General features: G+C 38.7%; 2 protein-coding genes across 2 annotated transcripts; both read right to left on the bottom strand.

The window, feature by feature from the left end:
* Positions 1-401: 401 nt before the first annotated feature.
* LOC122062870 (casein kinase 1-like protein 1) lies at positions 402-4,534 on the bottom strand. Its single transcript, XM_042626543.1, has 6 exons — positions 3,920-4,534; positions 3,736-3,776; positions 1,057-1,126; positions 792-940; positions 606-701; positions 402-510 (listed from the first exon to the last, which is right to left on the bottom strand). The coding sequence occupies exons 1-6, from the start codon at positions 3,993-3,995 to the stop codon at positions 427-429; spliced, it is 516 nt and encodes a 171-aa protein (XP_042482477.1). The 5' UTR covers positions 3,996-4,534; the 3' UTR covers positions 402-426.
* A 3,588-nt stretch (positions 4,535-8,122) lies between these two features.
* LOC122062878 (probable phospholipid-transporting ATPase 4) lies at positions 8,123-19,875 on the bottom strand. Its single transcript, XM_042626550.1, has 11 exons — positions 19,563-19,875; positions 16,945-18,954; positions 16,734-16,844; positions 16,304-16,580; positions 16,129-16,217; positions 15,901-15,988; positions 15,543-15,752; positions 15,285-15,410; positions 9,512-9,610; positions 9,186-9,377; positions 8,123-9,092 (listed from the first exon to the last, which is right to left on the bottom strand). The coding sequence occupies exons 2-11, from the start codon at positions 18,756-18,758 to the stop codon at positions 8,421-8,423; spliced, it is 3,678 nt and encodes a 1,225-aa protein (XP_042482484.1). The 5' UTR covers positions 18,759-18,954; positions 19,563-19,875; the 3' UTR covers positions 8,123-8,420.
* Between the last annotated feature and the right edge of the window lie 79 nt (positions 19,876-19,954).

Raw genomic sequence — 19,954 nt, 5'->3', positions numbered from 1 at the left:
CATTAAAACCCTAAACTGAACTTCTAATAAAGCCTTCTCAAATTAAACCTCATACAAAGTATCATCTTAAACCCTAATCAAAATCCTAATTCAATCCTAGGGATAAACCCAGGGTCTTGCACATATCCCGGCCCCCAACCATCCCACCCCCCCCCCCCCCACCCCAAAACCCAATTGTTTGGGAGGAAACCCATCATCCGATGTATCTTGTCCTATATCATATTTAGTTTCTACGTATGCATTCACTTCAGATTCTGTCCTAGTTTGTTTGTTCATCCATCCTGATGCAAAGAGAAATGAGATTTAAAAGGAGGCTGAAGGTCCTATATAACATAAACCACAAAAGATATGTGACATGAATTCATGGTTTCATACCAGCAAATATCAAAGCCCTCAACCAGAAATAAACTCATCCAACTAATGATTTTAAGCTACATACCTGTAAGGAATGTGCTGGTGGGTCGAAGTATCTCTATACTTCTTAGCCAGACCAAAGTCAATTACGTAGACCTATATTCAAGCAAAACATAAGACAGTATATCAAAATAGATATTCAGATAATAATAAAACTCTTGAAAGATGATAGCTAAGCTTGAAAACAAAACCTGATTTGCACGCCTCCCCAAGCCCATCAGGAAATTGTCAGGCTTGATATCTCGATGAAGAAATGACTTGGCATGGACAAATTCAACTCGATTTATCTGAGAGGAGAATTGAGATTGCCAGAAACTGATGAAAATGAAAAGGCAAATAAAATGCTAAAGAGTAAAAGTGCAATACATGAAACATACCATCTGATCTGCAAGCATAAGAACAGACTTCAAGGAAAGTTTCCTACTACAGAAGTTGAATAAATCTTCAAGACTAGGTCCAAGTAAATCCATCACAAGAACATTATAGTCCCCTTCAACACCAAACCATCTGACATTTGGAATTCCAGCTGCCAAGGTAGAATAATTGCAAATGAAAATGTCAAATGAATGAAGAAGACAATTCAGAAATAGATCAATAAACAAAAATAGATAATTTAAACAAAAAACAAAAAATTTTCATTACTTCCTCCCTGGAGGATTCTGTATAGCTTTGATTCGTATAACAACTGGGGATGCTTTGTCTTGACATTTTCCTGTGGGAGAAGAAAAGGCATTAACATTCATTTCAATGAATACATTTACCATAACCAATAGAAGAAACGAAAGAAATGAGCAATCTCCAACACTGAGGAAAGAGGAGGATAATGTAAATATATAAAATAAGGGAAAAGTCTCTCTGAACATGAAGCATAGGAAACGCCCACTCATTCAAGGTCATACTAGGGATAAGGCCTAAAATATGCATGTCTTTCTCTCTCCTTAAGAGAACCCTTTCCCATAAAGTAAATTGCTGGTCAACGTCATAAAAGACTTGACTCATCAGTAATTACTGTGTAAATTTCTGTGACCAAATTCTGTACTACTCTTAACCACAGCAGTCACAGCCAGTGCCGCCCCCCCTGCCCCCCCGCACCCCCAAAAAAAAAAAAAAAAAACCACCTCCACTCTTCCTTTTTTTTCCCCCCAATCTTCAGGACCATAGTTGTCATGGTGGCAAGGCAACGCCCTGACAACTATGTTCAGTCCCAAGATTTAGCAGTAATTCTCTGAGGCTGTTGGCCCAGAATACTGAAACTGCAATTGTCTCCAATTCAAGAACCTCCAAACTCAAAATCTGAATCTATAACTTAAGGTCAGGAAAGGATTTATCACCAACTAAAACCACCAACAAGTGTAAGAGAACTGTATAAGACCTCTGATTGGGTACATTGTGAGGAATGAGGACCCTGTTCCATAAGTACTAATCCCAAAACTTGTGACCCAAGTTTCTCACGTCTAAACTTGCCCAAATTGAGGCAATCAAAAGATTCCAACCAGTCCAAGATAGAGTAACTTAAGCAGTAGACAACTCACAGACAAATCATGAGTTTGTGAAGGAAGTTACTATTTTCAAGCTTTAATAAATCGTACACTTATTCATCCAAAATAATAATAATAAAAATAAAAATAAATCTTACACTTGTTTATTTGCTTAATGAGACCCACCTTCATTTGGGAGTGAAAATGTCAAGGAATTTCTTAATTTATGTAGGTCTCTGAGTCTTTAGTATCAATATCACCTTTTATTGGTAAACATCTTTGGACATTTTATTCTGATCTGCGAACTCTATGTTTGCAGATTTTAATAAATAGAAATGCAAACAGCAAAAATTTAAATTTCTTTTCATCCTCTCCTATTCTCTTTTATCTCAAAACCATGACATTATGTTTGCATTCCAAATCTAGTGAAGCAAAGGTGGCAAGGGACTTCCATGTGTGCGTTGTCCCTAACCTCACTTTAAACCGAAAATTAAATTCCTAGAATTGGATGGAATTCCAATTTCATAATTTACCACATAGGTTGAATTGGAAGTGTTTCATGGTCCCAATCAGAAAGTTCTGTTTCCTGCGCCAAACAGTACTTTTGCAAATTGCAACCGTTACTGCATAGTTGTAAAGTGACTGAATAGACATTTGCGACATATGACACAAAATGGATGACGTGTAAAAAGGCCAACTCACACATATGAAGAAAGCCTTTAAGTCACAGCAGAATACTATCATCATTCATCCAGTTTCTGTTCCACGATGAACTGCAGTTCTCTTTCCCATTTAAAGAACCATAACAGAATAAAACAATTACAATCAAACACCTTCATTCTTTTGTAGAAAAAATATAATCTTCAGATATTACATGGAAGTCATTGAAGATTTCAGCTCATCGTACCCTCCAAAAGTAGGAAGAACTTGAAAAAGTACCGGGGATGAGATATTAGAAGTAAAAAATAAATCACATCGTTTAAATATTCTAGTATTAGACCCATTCACCATGTACCTTGTATAAGACCATACAATTTCAGGGAAAAAACTCCCTCAAGACAATTAAAACCCATTCAAATAATAAATTTTGAAAGCAAAGGTATGCTCATGGTGCAGTCTTAACAGGCTCATATCACCTTCAGGAAGTTCATACTTCATACTAGGATCAAAATCATAATAAGGCTCATTCCACCAAAGGTATGGTTCATATCACATAAGGTATGGATTTAGCTGCCGGCTTCATTCCACCAAAAACAAAAACAGATAGATGTGTGGATAGAGGATTAGAAGAAGAAGGGTGAAAGCAGATTCAATCCCAAAACCGGCCATAACAATTCAAGGTCCTTAAGTTGGGGTAAGCAGCACCTTCCCATTAAAATTACCTAGCTGCCACTTTATAGATGGTATCTGAAAATTCGGTGTGATCTTATTCCACGTTAATCTTATAATACGTTCAAATTTCTTATCCAGAAACCACTGCATTCCCTGAGTCGCACATCATATAGTTACATCTAGGATACCTGACACAACAATTTATGACACAGGTGACAACAACCGAAGTACCAAAAGAGCACTACTTCCACAGCTCATTAAAGACCTCGCATCGGACAAAAGCCCTCTAAGAAACGTTTAATTCAAAACAAATGAACAACTTCCGCATAATTACTTGAGCTAAAATTATGGTTTAACAACCTTCCAGTGCACAAGCACATACACTTGAGCACACGAAGGAGGGGGGTGAACCCACTGGAATGAAGGGAAACAAAAGCAAGATGAAAGCAAAACGAGAATACCCATTCCTTTAAACAAAACGGTGAGTAGACTAGAAAGAAAAATTACTCACGAGCTTAATGGCGACCTCTTCATTCGTCTGAATATTGGTACCTGCCAAGGAAAGAATACACATTTATCAATCACAGCCCACAAAACATTGAAAGGAAAAAAAATACACATAATCAAACAACGAATATAAGTTTTAGAAAGTAAATAAATAAAGTAAAGACTAAGAAACAGATGAATCAACAAACCGAGGTAGATCTCTCCAAAGGAACCGCTACCGATCTTACGACCTAGGCGGAACTTGTTACCAACGCGAGGCTCCATCAACGAAGTTGGAACCAGGATAAATCAGCAGAAACCAAGCTTCCAAATGAAATAACACGAGATAAAGGAAGCCACCTGAACGGCCCAGTGATTCACTTCAACCTCTCCAATTCACCAAATTCAACAACAGTAGAACCCTGAGACCAGGAATCCAAATGATGCCCATCGTAATCGGTGCCAGCAACGATTGGATGGTGAAATCAACGAGATACAAATGCATATAGGAAGATCAACGGGGAGATGTGAAAGATTTGATACTTATATTCCCTTTTTTTTTTTTTTTTAACCTTTTAATATTCGGGGAAGGAAGGGGAGAGATAAAAGGACCGCTTGAAAGAGATAGAGAGAAGATCGGGAGATCTAGGGTTTCCAAAATCAGAATTTAATTTCAACGGAGGTTTAGGTTGCAGGACGAAGGAAGGAACAAGAAGAAAGAGGATGAGAGAAGAGGCAGAGGCGACATGAGATCACCTCTCCATGACGCTTTGATCCAATCCAAGCGGACTTTCAACAGCGGACCCAACATAGGGTTTTCCCTTTTTCCTTTCCAACTTTTTTTTTTCTTTTTTTTGAAAAAAAAAAAAAACCTGATCCGAATTGGAATCGCGTTTCCTGATCACGCTCCTGGGCGCTCCCTCTCGCGTCTTGGGTTCGGCAGAAGTCAGGAGTCGGGCGCGGCATTGGCGGCCAAGAGAGATTTACGCCATCCATGGGCCCCTACCCAGTGGGCCTGACTGTTCTTTAAAGCCCACTAGTAGAAGCCCATTATTCAATAACCAACTAGGAAATTGGAATATTCCCTCAAAACATATGTTTTCCCGGGATGACATAGACATGGTGTCGGAACTCGTATTGGTTGTTGCCGATACGGATCAGCCTAATCAGACTATATTGGACCATTTTACCCCTCAAAATATTAATACAGAGGTTTTTGGGATCATTTTACCTCTCGTTTCGGTATCACCGGCACCAATGAAGCAATGAAGCAATGAAGCAACGAAGCAATATGTTGTAAGCATTGGGAGACGTTGATTTCTCCCATATTTTTTTTTAATTAAATTAATAAAAAAAACTCAGAACCTATTCAATTTGAATTGTTTTTATATATTTATTTTATATTGTTTTTTGGAGAGAGAAAAGGGGGAGGATTTCCTATTAGTTTGGACAGCTCGGCTAAAAGATGGATAATCTGTATTTCATTCTCTACCTACTATTAGTATTATTATCATACTAAATAAAAACAAAAACACATTATTATCGTATTAAATTGATCAAATTCAACTCATATATAATTTGTTTTTTAACTTTTTAAAATAGAATTCATTAAAAACCTAAAAAATAAAATAGTAAAAATTATCCAATACATATGACCTCACTTTTTTTCTGTTCTAGTTTTATTTGCCATCCAATGTGCTTTGGCAATATGATCTCTATCCTTTTTTTTTTTTTTTTTTTTTTATTTATTTGGTTCTATATGATCTCTATCTTGATTTAATACAAAACTTTAGTAAATAGTTTAAGGAAAAAAGAACAATACATGGTCGAGTGGCTCTTGTGCCCAAACACAATAATGCACAAAATTATTATCCTACCCTTAGTGAAATAAAAAAAAATCTCATCCATGTTGATGCCTTGTGCACACTCTCATTGACTCCTACACAATGCAATGAGTGATTATTCTCTGCAGTGAGTGCAGTGGTGGAGTAAGCATCGGATGGCTAAGAGCATCCGGGCACATGCCCCGATGTTCTTTCAACCATCCGATGCTCAGTTGCTCACTGCATCATTGCACTCACTGCAGAAGATGTGCCATGCAACCAAGCAGCGATCTCTTGTCAATAGTTTAAAATACGCATTTAATGTCCCACAATACCATAGAAACCTCCCAAGGCCAAATCTCTTCATTACCCATTAGCCAATTTGTCATACTTTGATAGTCAACTTAGATATCAATGGTTCTAGCCTCTAATTCTTTTGCTCTTTCAAGGACAACTAGGACCTCTGCCTATTGTATGCTCCCTATATACCAATAGTCCATAGAAAAGATAATAAAAGATTTTTCATAAGTAACAATCGAGGCGCATTATTCTCCACATGTATATGCTAGCATACCCTCCATTAACTTTTCAAAAAACATTTTTCCCATTATATATGTCACTTTATTTTATTTTATTCTCAAAGTAAAATTTATCTAGTCAATTCAAAATCCACTGTGAGATCATTTCTATCCAATGGTTTGAATTGTCGATCTTATTCACAAAACATATAGTGTAGATGTGGCATTTTTCACATGACTAATTCATGGTCTCTTCTTCTTTTTTGACAGTTGACCCTTATCAACATGACATGTCTGAAAAATTAGGTGCTAAAATTACATTCTCCATTTAGATTGGCAAGCCTACATTCATTATGCAAATTAAAATATGCATTGCATGTGAGAAGTATTTTCTTTTCGGATTTCGTATCATTTATTCTTGAATTTAAAGTTTTATATCTCATTATGATTAGAAAATATTATTAAAATTAATCAAAATTTTTTTTTATTCTATTGGCATGTATGCACAAAAGACTCCATTTTTTTTCTCTCTCTCTCTTTTTCCTTAGATTATTGTGCATTATATCAATTTTTCTTTATATTGTTTTTAGAGAAAAGTTCCTAGTTTGTCGATATCCTCTGTGTTGGTCATCCATTGTGCAAAAAAAGGCATAAGTGCGTTTCCTTATATTTTTTTTGGTGAAACCTCCTCCTTATTTAGTTTCTGTGATTTATTTATCTGGGAAAAAGTGTCTCTGGGCCTACATCTTATTGTATGCCCAGTCACATATAATCAATTTAATATTTTTTTTCAAAATAAAATCAATAAAAAAAGAAATTTTGTGTTGGCGTAACCTACTCTGTAGGCTTACAGAACAGTTGCCCTTATTTATTTTTATAAAATTAATATGTATCAAAAAAAAAAAAAAATGGAAAAAGATCTTTGCTAGGTTGCATGGTGCCTACACTTGGACAAAAGGGAGAAAAATGACAACTCCACCCCTATGAAATACAAAAAATCCACCCTTGTTGATGTTTGTGCCACTATACATGTCCCATCGTTGGCCCCCATGCTACTGTCCAAGCCACATGATCAGGTAGTAATCTCCTTCTCAAAAGGACATAGTTTTATATTTATTTGACATTGAAATCTATAGCCACATAGGGAAAAATGATTGCCTCGCCCCATGAAAATAAGAAATCCCTTCCCCTCCACTTTTGATGCTTCTATTAGTTCTATGTGTTCCCATTGGTCCCTTGTGTTGGTGCAGGGCCACACTGCCTTTTAAGGACCCTCTCCCAATATATTTAGGACCTTACAGACGGGAGGGCACATGGCCTGATATTTTCAGGTCCATTTGTGTCTGTGTGTAGACAACATCAGATTGACAAAGCTTTTTTCCCCATATTTATATCTTAATTTCTTTCAAAAGAAAAATTCCTTCTAATTTTCATCTCACGGGAAACCCTAGTTTTGAAAGAATTAACGAATATTATCATGGCCACATCTCAATTCCACAAGCCATAGGATCAAAATGTAGAATAACTCTATCAGAAGTTGGGCCAGACTTGGGCAAAATAATTTAGTGAAGCCTATATCTATGTGGGCCAGCTTGGGCTTGTGAGTAAACCAAATGAATAAAGCATAGGCCCTTAGGCTTGATTTTTATTTATTTATATGAGGTTCGAGCACTCTTCCATCCTTTCAAAAAACCAAGATGATTAGTTGCTACTTACTAGTTGCTGTGGTTACATCATGTAAAGAATAAGGATGGGATTGATCCAACATGTGATTCCCACAGATCAGTGTTTTCAAAATCGGATCAGACCGCCGTTGTCAACTAGTGTTAGGACATTTTTGGGCCGATTTTGACCAGTTCCAACTCGACCATAATCGTTCAAGATTCAGCCTAAACCCTAAAAATCAGCTGATATATTTCATCCAAAATTAGATCCAACAGAAGTTGGAAGCTAAGAATTTAGAAACTATTGTATTATCAACTAGGGAGAGGGTTCTTTGAGCAAGTGGCATAGGAGAATGCATCAATCAGGTGCGACAAAACAGTATCATACATGTCAGGCGACAAAGTCATTTCATGTAACAGTGAGTGAGAGACATACCAGGTGGTCTGCCCCAGTGACTCATGAGAACCTTTTTCCTTATCATCTATTTCCATAGGCTGCAACTCTTAAGCTTTATAAATATTGTACAGACAACTTCAGTGTGTTCTGCTATATGACCTGCACCAACTCTATGTACCCGGATGGAAAAATAATACCAAAAGAAGACCAAGCAGGACCAAAATGGGGAGAAAAGGAATAAAAAAATGATGAGCCATGAAACCCTAACAAAAAATATAAAGGGTGGTTAATAAAAGCACTGGCCATTCTTATGAAGCTGTGATTACATTTTGCACACCTAGAGATGAGTACTTCTTCTGCAACTTGTCTCTCAACTGCCTGATTTTGGCATCTACCCTCACTGTGAACCCAATCTTGGTTTCCTGCCTTGCTTTGGATAGTTCCCTTCTCCACATGTGTCTATCCTCCTTGTCTTTCCTGTAGTATTTGATTTCTTGGATGATATGATGGTCCATAGGTTTGAAGGATCTTTGGAACGAAATATGGATCAGGTAGGGGAGATTAGAAGTAATTGTCACCAAGAGGGTGACAATCCAATAAATAGGTGTTGGGGCAAGAGCTTCCACAAGGATTTTGAAGGCACTACCGGAAATGATCGGTGGGACCATTCCGTAGAGGAAAAGAAAAATGTACCATGTGAAGATGCTGCCCCAGACAAAGAAGTGTTGGATCCATGTAAAGTGACTCATTGTGAGTGCAATCTGGCAGTTTACGGCCCATATGATGCATGTGAACATTGTGGTTCCTATGGCAGCCATGTCCGAAGTCTGGCCTCCGGCACGGAAAGCCTGATCATTGAAGATGTTTATATTGAGGAAGAAGATGACGAGAGATGAATAGAGACCATTTGCCATCCACCCAAATATCCTATACCAATCAAAGAACAGATTTCTAGGTCCTTGTTGATACAGAGCTGGGAACTGCCCAAACAAAAAAAAGTGTGAAGAGATATCAATGGACAATAACTCAAGTGAGATGAAACAAAACTTGAAGGAACCCTGTTGGATACTAACCTGTAAGCAGACTTCAGGAGAGACATCTTGCTCAAAAACTCCTAGTGAAATGACAGGCAATGAAGTAAGGATGACATTGAACAGTAGCATATACCAGTCATCATAGACTGGCTGCCCAGAAAAACCGGTATATGCCTCAAAGTAGAAGAGGGTGAGCCCGAAAGCTATATTCTTGTAAAAGAAGTAGCATATCTGAATACAATCAATTCAATTAGAAGGGCATGGATCAGCAACAAGAAAAAAAGGCACAACCCTTATTGCACTTGCATAAATATGTCAACGGAAAAGAAAACAGTAGAAGGAAAAGGTGGCAACTCCACCCTTACCATCTGGGCAATCCTCTTATAGCACCAGTGCCCATGGACAACTAGAAGCCGCTCCAAAAACCGAAACTGGGCAATCGAAAAGTCACTAGCCATTACAGCCTGCAAAAAGCTGGAAACTCTTCACTTGACCAGTACTATCAGAGGCAATAAATGAACTTGAAAAGCAGAATGATGATTCGACAAGAAATCTTTCAGCTGTTAAAGAAAAATTTTCTTTCAGAATCAAACAGCTATACAGGATTGAACGTGTGGCAACAATCTTTAGGCACTAGTCAGTAATGTTCATGAATTAGATCTAAATATATATGTATATATATATATATAAAAAGCCAACAAATGTTCATGGCATAAGAGGAATTAAAAAAGAAGTTAGAAGGACATTTAAAGCTGAACTCTGGACTTATTATTGCTTCTCATAGAATAATAGCTGACTGATGTTTGATAGAGCAGGTCAAATAACAGTCACCAAAAAAGGGTTGCTTCAAGAAAATGAAACATTGTAGGAGAAAAATGAGAGAAATAGACAGATTGTTTGTGTAGAGAAACGCAACCCTAAAACGATGCAGAAGATAATGGAAAAACAAGAACAAGCAATGCATACAGATTTACGAGGTTCGGCAAGATTGCCTACGTCCCCGGTGAGATGAGATTCTGCTTCACTATCAATGGAGAATAGGGTTACAACGCTCATCCCTCACACCTCTAAGTATTGTTTGCATTATAGAGAAAGAAACCCTTGCTATAAATATATAACGAAAAAACCCTAATCTAAAAAGTACACAATTGCCCTTAAATAAAAAATTTGAGCGGGGGGCCCCTACACCCTTGCTATATAAGGGGGCCTCCTGCCTCCTTGCAACCTCCACAGCCCACCAACCGGCTAGCGGGACCGCCGTCTTGCCTGTCGAGGTGCTGCACCAGTACTCCCTGGATTAAACTCTGACAGAATACAAGACATCGTACACCAACAATCTCCACCTTGGCTTGAATTCTGTCGAACCTCCTGTGAAGATAACCTGTAGACGTCTTCATTCCCGTACCTCATAAGAGGTACAAACCCGCACCTATTTGGTGCATCCCTCATCTTCAACAGTGAGTAATATTAATCAAGTCCAAAAAGGACTCAAACTTCTCTGTAGTAACTGGCTTGGTAAACATATCTGCAGGATTGAGATCTGTATGAATTTTTCTCAAGTGAATACTGCCCTCTGACACAAGCTCCTTGATCTTGCGAAATCTCACATCAATATGCTTTGTCCTTGCATGAAACACCTGATTCTTTGCAAGATGTATGGCACTCTAACTGTCACAATGTAACACTATACCTTCTTGATCCAACCCCAACTCACGAACCAGTCTAGCCAACCAGACTCCTTCCTTGGCAGCCTCAATTGCCGCCATGCACTCTGCCTCTGTAGTGGACAATGCAATTGTAGGCTGAAGCATCGCCCTCCATGATATAGGTCCACCAGCCAATGTAAATACATACCTTGTAGTAGACCTCCTATTGTCTAAATCACCAGCATAGTCGGAATCAACATAACCTGCTAATTCTGTAGAACTTTCCTTGCCACTGAACATAACACCTATATCTTTAGTCTTGCTCAAATATCTGAAGATGCACTTAATTGCATTCCAATGCTCCTTCCCTGGATTACTCATGTATCTGCTAACAACACTGACTGCATGAGACAAATCCAGCCTACTACACACCATAGCATACATGAGACTCCCAACTGCGCTAGCATAAGGGACTTGAGACATTTGCTCCACCTCCTCATGTGTTGTAGGGCATTCCCTTTCAGATAACTTGAAGTGGCTAGCTAATGGAGTGCTAACCGGCTTAGCCTTTTCCATATTAAAACGCTCTAGCACCTTTTCAATATACCTCTTCTGAGTTACCCAAAGTTTGCTTGCATTTCTATCTCCAAGGATTTCCATGCCAAGGATCTTCTTAGCAGCACTAAGATCCTTCATCTCAAATTCAACACTCAACAAAGATTTCAAAGAGACTATATCATGTTTGTTCTTTGCAGCAATGAGCATGTCATCAACATAAAGTATCAGCAAGATAATGGAACTGTCACTTGACACTTTATAATAAACACAACTATCATACTCACTTCTTGTATAGCCAATCTTCATCATATAGGAATCAAAGCGCTTGTACCATTGCCTAGGATACTGTTTAAGGCCATAAAACGACCTCTTAAGCAGACAAACATGATCTTCTTTTCCCTGCACCTTGAAACCTTCAGGTTGTTCCATGTAAATCTGTTCCTCCAAGTCACCACGAAGAAATGCAGTCTTCACATCAAGCTGTTCAAGCTCTAAATCATACATGGCCACCAAAGCATGTAGTACCTGGATCAAAGTGTGTTTTACCATTGGAGAAAATATTTCATTGTAGTCAATCCCCTCCTTCTGTGCATAGCCCTTGGCTACAATTTTGGCCTTATACCTTTCACGTTCCTTCTCAGATGGTGCCTCTTTCTTACGAAAGACCCATTTACACCTAATGATTTTTCTTCCTTTGGGTTTTTTCACAATCTTCCAAGTCTTGTTTTTCTGCAGAGACTCCATTTCCTCCATCATAGCTGCCATCCATTTATCATGTTGTACATCACTCAAAGCATCATGGTAGGAAGATGGATCACCTGTACCTATAGTGAGGGCATAGGCAACCATGTCCTCAAACCCGTATCTCACAAGTGCTTTGTGAGTACGCTTCCCTTTACCTTTTGCTACAGTATAGGGAACTTCTACTGCTTCTTGTTGTCCTGGTAAGTCACTGGATGACTCATTTTCTCTTGTTGTTTCTGACTCACCTAACTCCACCTGCACAGTAGAACCTTCTTTATTTTCACCAACTGTTTGTAAATTGCATCTTGACTTCACCATATGAGACTCATCAAACACATCCCTGCTAACCACAACTTTCTGTGAATTTGGATCCCACAACTTGAATCCCTTTACGTCTTTCTTAAAACCAAGAAAGATGCACTGCTTAGACTTTGAGTCTAACTTGGAATACGGGTCACTCTCAACATGTGTATAGGCTGGACAACCAAATATTTTTAGAATAGAATAATCTACTGGTTTTCTTGTCCATACCTCTTCGGGAATTTTACAATCAATCGCCTTTGATGGAGACCTGTTGATGAGGAAACACGCCATATTCACTGCTTCTGCCCAAAATCTCTTGCTCAACCCAACATTCAGTCTCATACTCCGAGCTCTTTCTAGAAGTGTTTTGTTCATCCTTTCAGCTACACCATTTTGCTGTGGTGTCTTTGGAACCGTGAAGTGACGTATAATCCCTTCAGCTTTACACAATTCTAGAAACGGCTTGTACGTGTACTCCCCTCCATTATCTGTTCTTAAGTATTTAATTTTTTTTCTTGTCTTCCTTTCTACCTCAGCCTTCCATTCCTTAAATTTAGTGAACACTTCACTTTTATGCTTAATGAAGTAGATCCAGACTTTCCTTGAGTAATCATCAACAAAGGTCACGAAGTATTCTGCCCCACCTTTAGATTTTGTTATTGAAGGACCCCATACATCGCTGTGTATATAATCAAGCACCCCTTTACTCTTATGTTTTGCAGTTTTGAAACTAACCTTGCACTGTTTCCAGAACACACAATACTTGCAGAAGTTCAGTTTACAAGTTTTCACTCTCTTCAATAGTTTTCTTTTATGAAGCTCCATCAATCCTCTTTCTCCCATATGCCCTAACCGCATATGCCACAGATATGTATCATCTGTATCAAATCCTACATCTGTAATCACAGATGCTCCACCTGTAGTCACAGATGCTTCACCTGTAACAGTGCTCCCTATGAGTCTGTATAAGTTTCTGGTTAGTTGTCCCTTCATGACAACCATAACACCCTTAATAACTTTGAGAACTCCACCTTCTGCTATGTACTTGCAGCCATTTGAGTCAAGTGCCCCCAAAGATACTGAGTTTTTCCTTAATTCTGGTACATGTCTCACATCTGCTAAAGTTCTTACTATCCCATCAAACATCTTGATTTTGATAGTGCCTATCCCAATGGTCTTGCATACAACATCATTCCCCATTAGGACAGACCTACCATTATATAGTTGATATGTATCAAACCAATCCTTATGTGGACACATGTGATATGAACATCTAGAATCTAAAATCCAAGAATCAAAAGATTGATTCTTACTTGATGATATAGAGAGTACATCTCCATCATCTCCATCTGAACTGTCAGCCACGCTAACTTCCTCAGATGTCTTATCTACACCTTTCTTCTTCAAGTCCGCCTTCCTCTTCAAGCACTCTCTTCAGATGACCTTCCTTCTTGCAATAGTAACAAGAGACCTTTGTCTTTGCCCCTTTTGATTTCGATCGACTCTTCCCAGATCCCTTCTTATTTGATCTCCCTCTTTTCTGCTCCTTGTCACCTCCAAAAAGACCTTCTCCTTGAGATTTCGTACTACTGGCCTTCTTCCTCGTATCATTAGACATGAAGATAGCCGCGACTTCATCCATCTCAAGGGTCTCCTTCCCGTACAAGAGAGTCATTACCAAGTGATCATATGATTCTGGGAGCGATGACAGTAACAATAACGCCTTGTCTTCATCCTCGATCTTAACCTCCATGTTTGCAAGTTTACTTACGATCTGATTGAATATGTTAAGATGCTCTAATAGATCCGTACCTTCCTCCATCTGTAGAGAATACAATTACTTTTTTACGAACAACTTGTTCATTAAGGACTTCGTCATTTAGATGCTTTCAAGTTTCGCCCATAACTGTGGTGCAGATTCGATACCCACAACATATTGTAGGGCATCATCAGAAAGATTCAATTGAATAGCACTTACCGTCTTTTCCTCCATCTCCTCCCAATCTTCATCAGTAATTTTTGCAGATTTCTTCGACTTCCCCAACAATGTTTTCGTCAAACCCTATTGTATCAGAAGATCTTTCATCCTTTGACGCCAGAGAGTAAAATTGTTCTTCCCATTGAACCGCTCGATATCATACTTGACATTTGATCCCTTCCCTTCCATCGTGATATTAAACCCTAGAAAACAAAAATTTAGAGCTCTGATACCAATTTGTAGAAACGCAACCCTAAAACGATGTAGAAGGTAATGGAAAACCAAGAACAAGCAATGCACACATATTTACGAGGTTCGACAAGATTGCCTACGTCCCCGGTGAGATGAGATCCTACTTCACTATCAATGGAGAATAGGATTACAGCGCTCGTCCCTCACACCTCTCAGTATTGTTTGCATTACAAAGAAAGAAACACTCACTACAAATATATATCGAAAAAACCCTAATTCGGAAAGTACACAATTGCACCAGTACTCCCTGGATTAAACTCTAACGGAATACAAGACATCGTACACCAACAGTTTGATCATGTTCAATGAAGATCATTGACTACACAAGTACCAGTAAGTAGTGATATGGTGCGAATTAAAGCTCTTACAGGACCACAGGGAGGCCAAGAAGGAAGCATGTTGAGGTAGAAAAAAAAAAAAAAAACAGATGAATTAAAAGAGGATATGACCATAGACTGAGTGGAATGACAGAACAAGATTCATATAGCCAACCTCAACCATTTGGGATAAACTTATAGTTCCATAGGAAATAAGATAATCAAAAGACAAAATTTCTTCCATCCTTTGATTATAAATGCACGTAGCAAGTGTACAAAGCACAAGAGAGTGGGAAGATGTTTCATTTTAAGATAACAGCCTCTTAGATATATTACCAACCTGCATCCCTTCGACCCCACTGATACCTACGCCAATGTCAGCCTCTTGAATCATACCAACATCGTTTGCACCGTCACCAATTGCTAGAGTTGTTTTTCCAGTTCCTTCTTTTACCAACCTCGTCACCTAAACCCAAATCATATGAAGCAGATTGAGATCTTCATCGATATGATTATTAGCTATCTAAAAATAAGGACACGAACAAGATTTTGGTTGAAATCTCTATCATACAAATGATAAAAAAAAAGTTGAACATACCAGTGCCTTCTGCTTTGGTGAGACCCGGCAGCATATTACAGATGCACAGTCAACAGCTAAACTCAGAAATTGATGCTTGATATCATCCTCTAAAGCATAGGCTAGAGTTTGCCCATCAATAACTAAAGCAAAGGCAGCATGCGGGTTCTTCTCCAGCTTAATCATTTGGGAAGCATTTGTAATTTGCATCAAAACGTCTCCTCTCACAGCCTGCTCAGGAATCAAGGACGAGAAAAATGCCTAATATGAAACCATCCAGTACTCATCTTCTCCAGGTTGTTGAGTTTATCTGCTATTATGTTTAATTTTGACTACAAAGATATTCAGAACAATGCCAAGACATCAACACAATTCATACCTTCTTGGCATCTTCGGCTAACAATTCTGTATTCATTGTTATTATGGAAATCTGCTTCATGCCTTGACGGAGTAGACTGCACGCATATCTGCAACAAATGAGCCCCAATGTGATTTAGTAATTCAACATTCCAATATATCCTCTCAAGAGGTGTAGGGTTAGTAGACAATGGCTATAGCTTTCCAAAAGTAAAGCAGATAGAGAATACTTAATGTAAAAGGTACAAACCCTATATTGATTGCAGTTTCCATCTTATCGCCTGTCAGAACCCAGATCTTGAGACCAGCTTGTGCTAGTTTATCTATGCACTGTGGCACCTATGACAAGAGTTAAAGATGAAAAGATTAAAATGACTGAAAGAACCGCTAATTAATAGTGGCACTAACACAACAGCCAAGCTTACCCCTTTCTGTAGTTTGTCCTCTACAGCAGTAGCACCAACAAGAATCAGATCCCTCTCCATCATATCTGAAACGTGTTCAAGCATAACCTCTCTGTCAGAACCTATCGTGGTTTTTGCTTGGAGAAACTCATTGTTCCAAGCAGAATATTCAGGCTCTTCAAGTTTTCTGAATGCAAGTGCCAATGTCCGCAACCCTGCTTCTCCATATTCGTTCAAATGCCTATTCGTATCCTCCACAAATGCTCTTCCATTTTTAGCAAGACGATCAAAAATTATGCTGTATGATTCCAGGAAAGATGCAATCAGAACTTGAAGGAGGACAAATTCATGTGGTTCTAAGACAAGCAAGAATTAAAGAAAGCTGTCTATAAGATTGCTACTGGTTCTTCTGTAGAAAAGAAGAAACCACATAAGGTGTAGAAGATCCGACCTGTCTGCACCTTTGCACAGAAGAAGAATCTGCCCATCCTCATCCTGGACAATTACAGACATTCGCTTTCGTTTGCTATTGAATTCTAATAAATTTAGGACTTTGAACTCCCTGAAAATGTTCAAATAGAGATAAACAAGACGCCAAAAATCCAAATAAGTAACCCAAAAAAACTCCCAACTAATGCAAGTAAAACAGTTGACGTCTTAACCTTTCAACTGGGTGCGCAGAAGTATATCTCTCTCGGACGAAAACACTTGTTTGGGTCCGTCTACAGAACTCAAATCCAAACTCCCTAGCTGCAACAAGAAAAGCTCCTTCATCTGGTGACTCTGATTCGTAATTGAAACTGCCAGTTTTCTCATTAGGCTCAGGAATTGCAGTGTGGCAAATAACCAATATCCGAAAGAATAACAAAATGACATCTGCATTGGGTTCTTTCAACCAATTTCCATCCATGAGGCGACTGTCCTCAAAACTGAATCCCTTTACATTTTCACCCTTGGACGTAACAACAGTCTCTAGTTCAATCCCTGAACCAACAGTATGAATTCTATTGTTATCCCAAGGATCTTGAATGCTGCTATTGTGCATGGGGGCACCAGAAAGTTCTGAATTCTCCTCATCAAGGTTAAAAGCCATCTGATTTGCTGCAGCAATTTCGACTTCACTGGAACACACACCATAAGAAACACCAGCAATAGAGCACTTTAGGAAATCCATCTGATTGCACGTCAAAGTTCCAGTCTTATCAGAGAGGATAGTGTCAACCTGGCCTAGCTCCTCATTCAAATTTGATGTTCGTGCATCTGCAGGAATCCCAGTCTCTTCATCATACATGTGCAAGTCTTGGTTAATAAACATGGCTTGCAAAACTTTCACTAGCTCAATTGAAACATAGAGTGAGATGGGTATTAAATATCCAAATAGGATTAGAGCAGTGACCAGATGGAAAATGCCAGAGAACATGGGCCTTGATGGGTCATACAAATTTGTGGTAATACTTGGTTGCAAGTACCACGCCTTTGGCATGTCAAACTGTGTCATCACTGCAAAGCCTATAGAGCTCATCAACGAGATTAACATGAGCAGGGTAAAAAGGAAGTAGATGATGTAATCCATTTTTCTTTCAATTTGGCTCCTTTTGGAGGGGGATCTTGTTGAATTCTGCATGACTTTGCTGTCATGGCCAGTGAATATTACTACCCCGTACACATAAGCAGTGTTTCTGAGCTTAGAATCTCGAAGAAGAATCTGACTAGGGTCAAGTGCATAGACCTGACGATCATACTCAAGATTACCCACAAAAGTGTAGAGGTTAGGGTTAGGGTCTTCACATGTGATTATTCCGGAAAAATCCTTGAAAGCTAAATCTTCGTCCAAGGACAATGTTACTTCCAAAGATCTCTTGACCTTCAAGTTTGTCTCACCATCCAAATTCATAGTCTCCACATAGCAAATCCCATCTTCATGGCCCGATGATAACAGAAGCAAATCTGCAGGAAAAAATTGGTCCTTCTCGACTTTTACAACATTTCCAACTTGAATCTTCTGCCATGGTTTGTAACCAAAACTACCATCCCCTTTATGAATACAAACTTTTCGGGAATTGACCTTCATATCCTGCATAAATCTACGCCAATCTTCTAATGCTTCCTTTGCCATACTGAGACCAACAACAAAAGCCAGTGGGGCTATCATACTCACGGCAGAGAATGGAGCAATGGGTGTGAGTGACAGAATAGCAGCCACTAGAAAGTAGATATTTGCCACCCGACGAAACTGCTCAAAGATAGCCTTGGGCAGGAAGGTGATGATATTGTATTTTGTGGTGGATATATAATTTGATGGGTATTTCAGAGGCTTTTTCTGGTGCATACGAGGTTGGTTGCAGTATACGACCCGTGAGAAACCAGGGCCTCCGATGGGATGCAGGCTGCCCTCTTGGACATTTGGATGGAGGCAAGCAAATGAGTAGATATTGCTCCATCGGAGCTTCCCCCTAATTCTGCCTGCTGGTGACATCTTTTTAAGTTTTCAGGTTAGCAGGAGTGAATTCGACAGGGACCCATATCAAAAGCCAAAGGTCATTAATAGACCCTGCAGAAACCACCCCAGGTGTTTCTGCCGCACATATCTTTCCATCAAAACTGAATTCCATAGGCCAGATCGAACAATAAAGTACTATGAATGGGAGCAAAGAATTGTGGCAAAGAACAACCTGAAAACAAAATTATGAATGGAAAATACAGTTCAAACCCACAGCAATAATTGAAGTTTGTCCGTTCAAAATCCTCCAATGTCCTCAAAACATAAATATTTGTTCTTTCACAAATAACAGCATTTATACATACAACATTACAATCCAATGCATTTCCAAATTCAGAAAATTTCCAATAAGAAAAGTAACAAAACAATTACAGTTTCAAATTTATCCCAAAGCAATGTCTCCTCCAATAATGCAAGAGAACCAAAAGCGAAAAAATGAAGAATATTTCTCAAAATTCACCATTGCCAGTTTTCTTTCCGGGTCTAATCTTACAATTCCAGACAGACTTGACCAAAACAGAATGGCAATCAAAATTAGCATCTGAAAATTAAACACAATATTTTCCGATTTCAACCCAAATTCCTAATGAGAACAATGACAAACCTCAGAACCATTCGAAATTGAGGGGCAAAGAAAAAGAAGGAAAAACCCAAAAGAATTATACAGAAAAAACCTGAAGAACATGGCAGGGTAAAAATTTTAAAAAATAATAATAAATAAATAAAAACCTTTAGGCTTCTACCCAGCTGTGAACGCAGAAAAGAAAACGACAAGTGTACCTGGTGCCATGACAGAAAACAAAAGTACGAAAACCACCAGCAGGTCTTCAAAGAAGGGAAGCTACATTAAAGAACCATCGACATCGAAGCTCTTCTAGTGAGATTAACAAAAGAGAAGAGCTTCGAGATCCTGCAGAGAGAAGAGAGCCAGAATAGGGTTTCGGAGGAGCTCTCGCTTTCCCGTCCGAACCAATTACAGAATTTCCCGGCCGATCATCGGTTATAATTTTTAGAGGAACCCTATTTTTATATTATTTTAAATTTGTGGTTTTTTCTTGATTTTTCAAATAGTTTTTGCGAAAATTTCTTCCACCCCAGCATCCCAAAGATGAACTGGCAAAGAGATCACCGTTGGAGAAACTGTTTCCAAAGTTACCTGTGCCACCTGAGCT

This window comes from Macadamia integrifolia, unplaced genomic scaffold (assembly GCF_013358625.1).
Source record: "Macadamia integrifolia cultivar HAES 741 unplaced genomic scaffold, SCU_Mint_v3 scaffold1131, whole genome shotgun sequence".
NCBI lineage: Eukaryota > Viridiplantae > Streptophyta > Magnoliopsida > Proteales > Proteaceae > Macadamia > Macadamia integrifolia.
The sequence above is the reverse complement of the archived record's forward strand: the minus strand, read 5'-3'. Positions and strand labels throughout refer to the sequence as shown.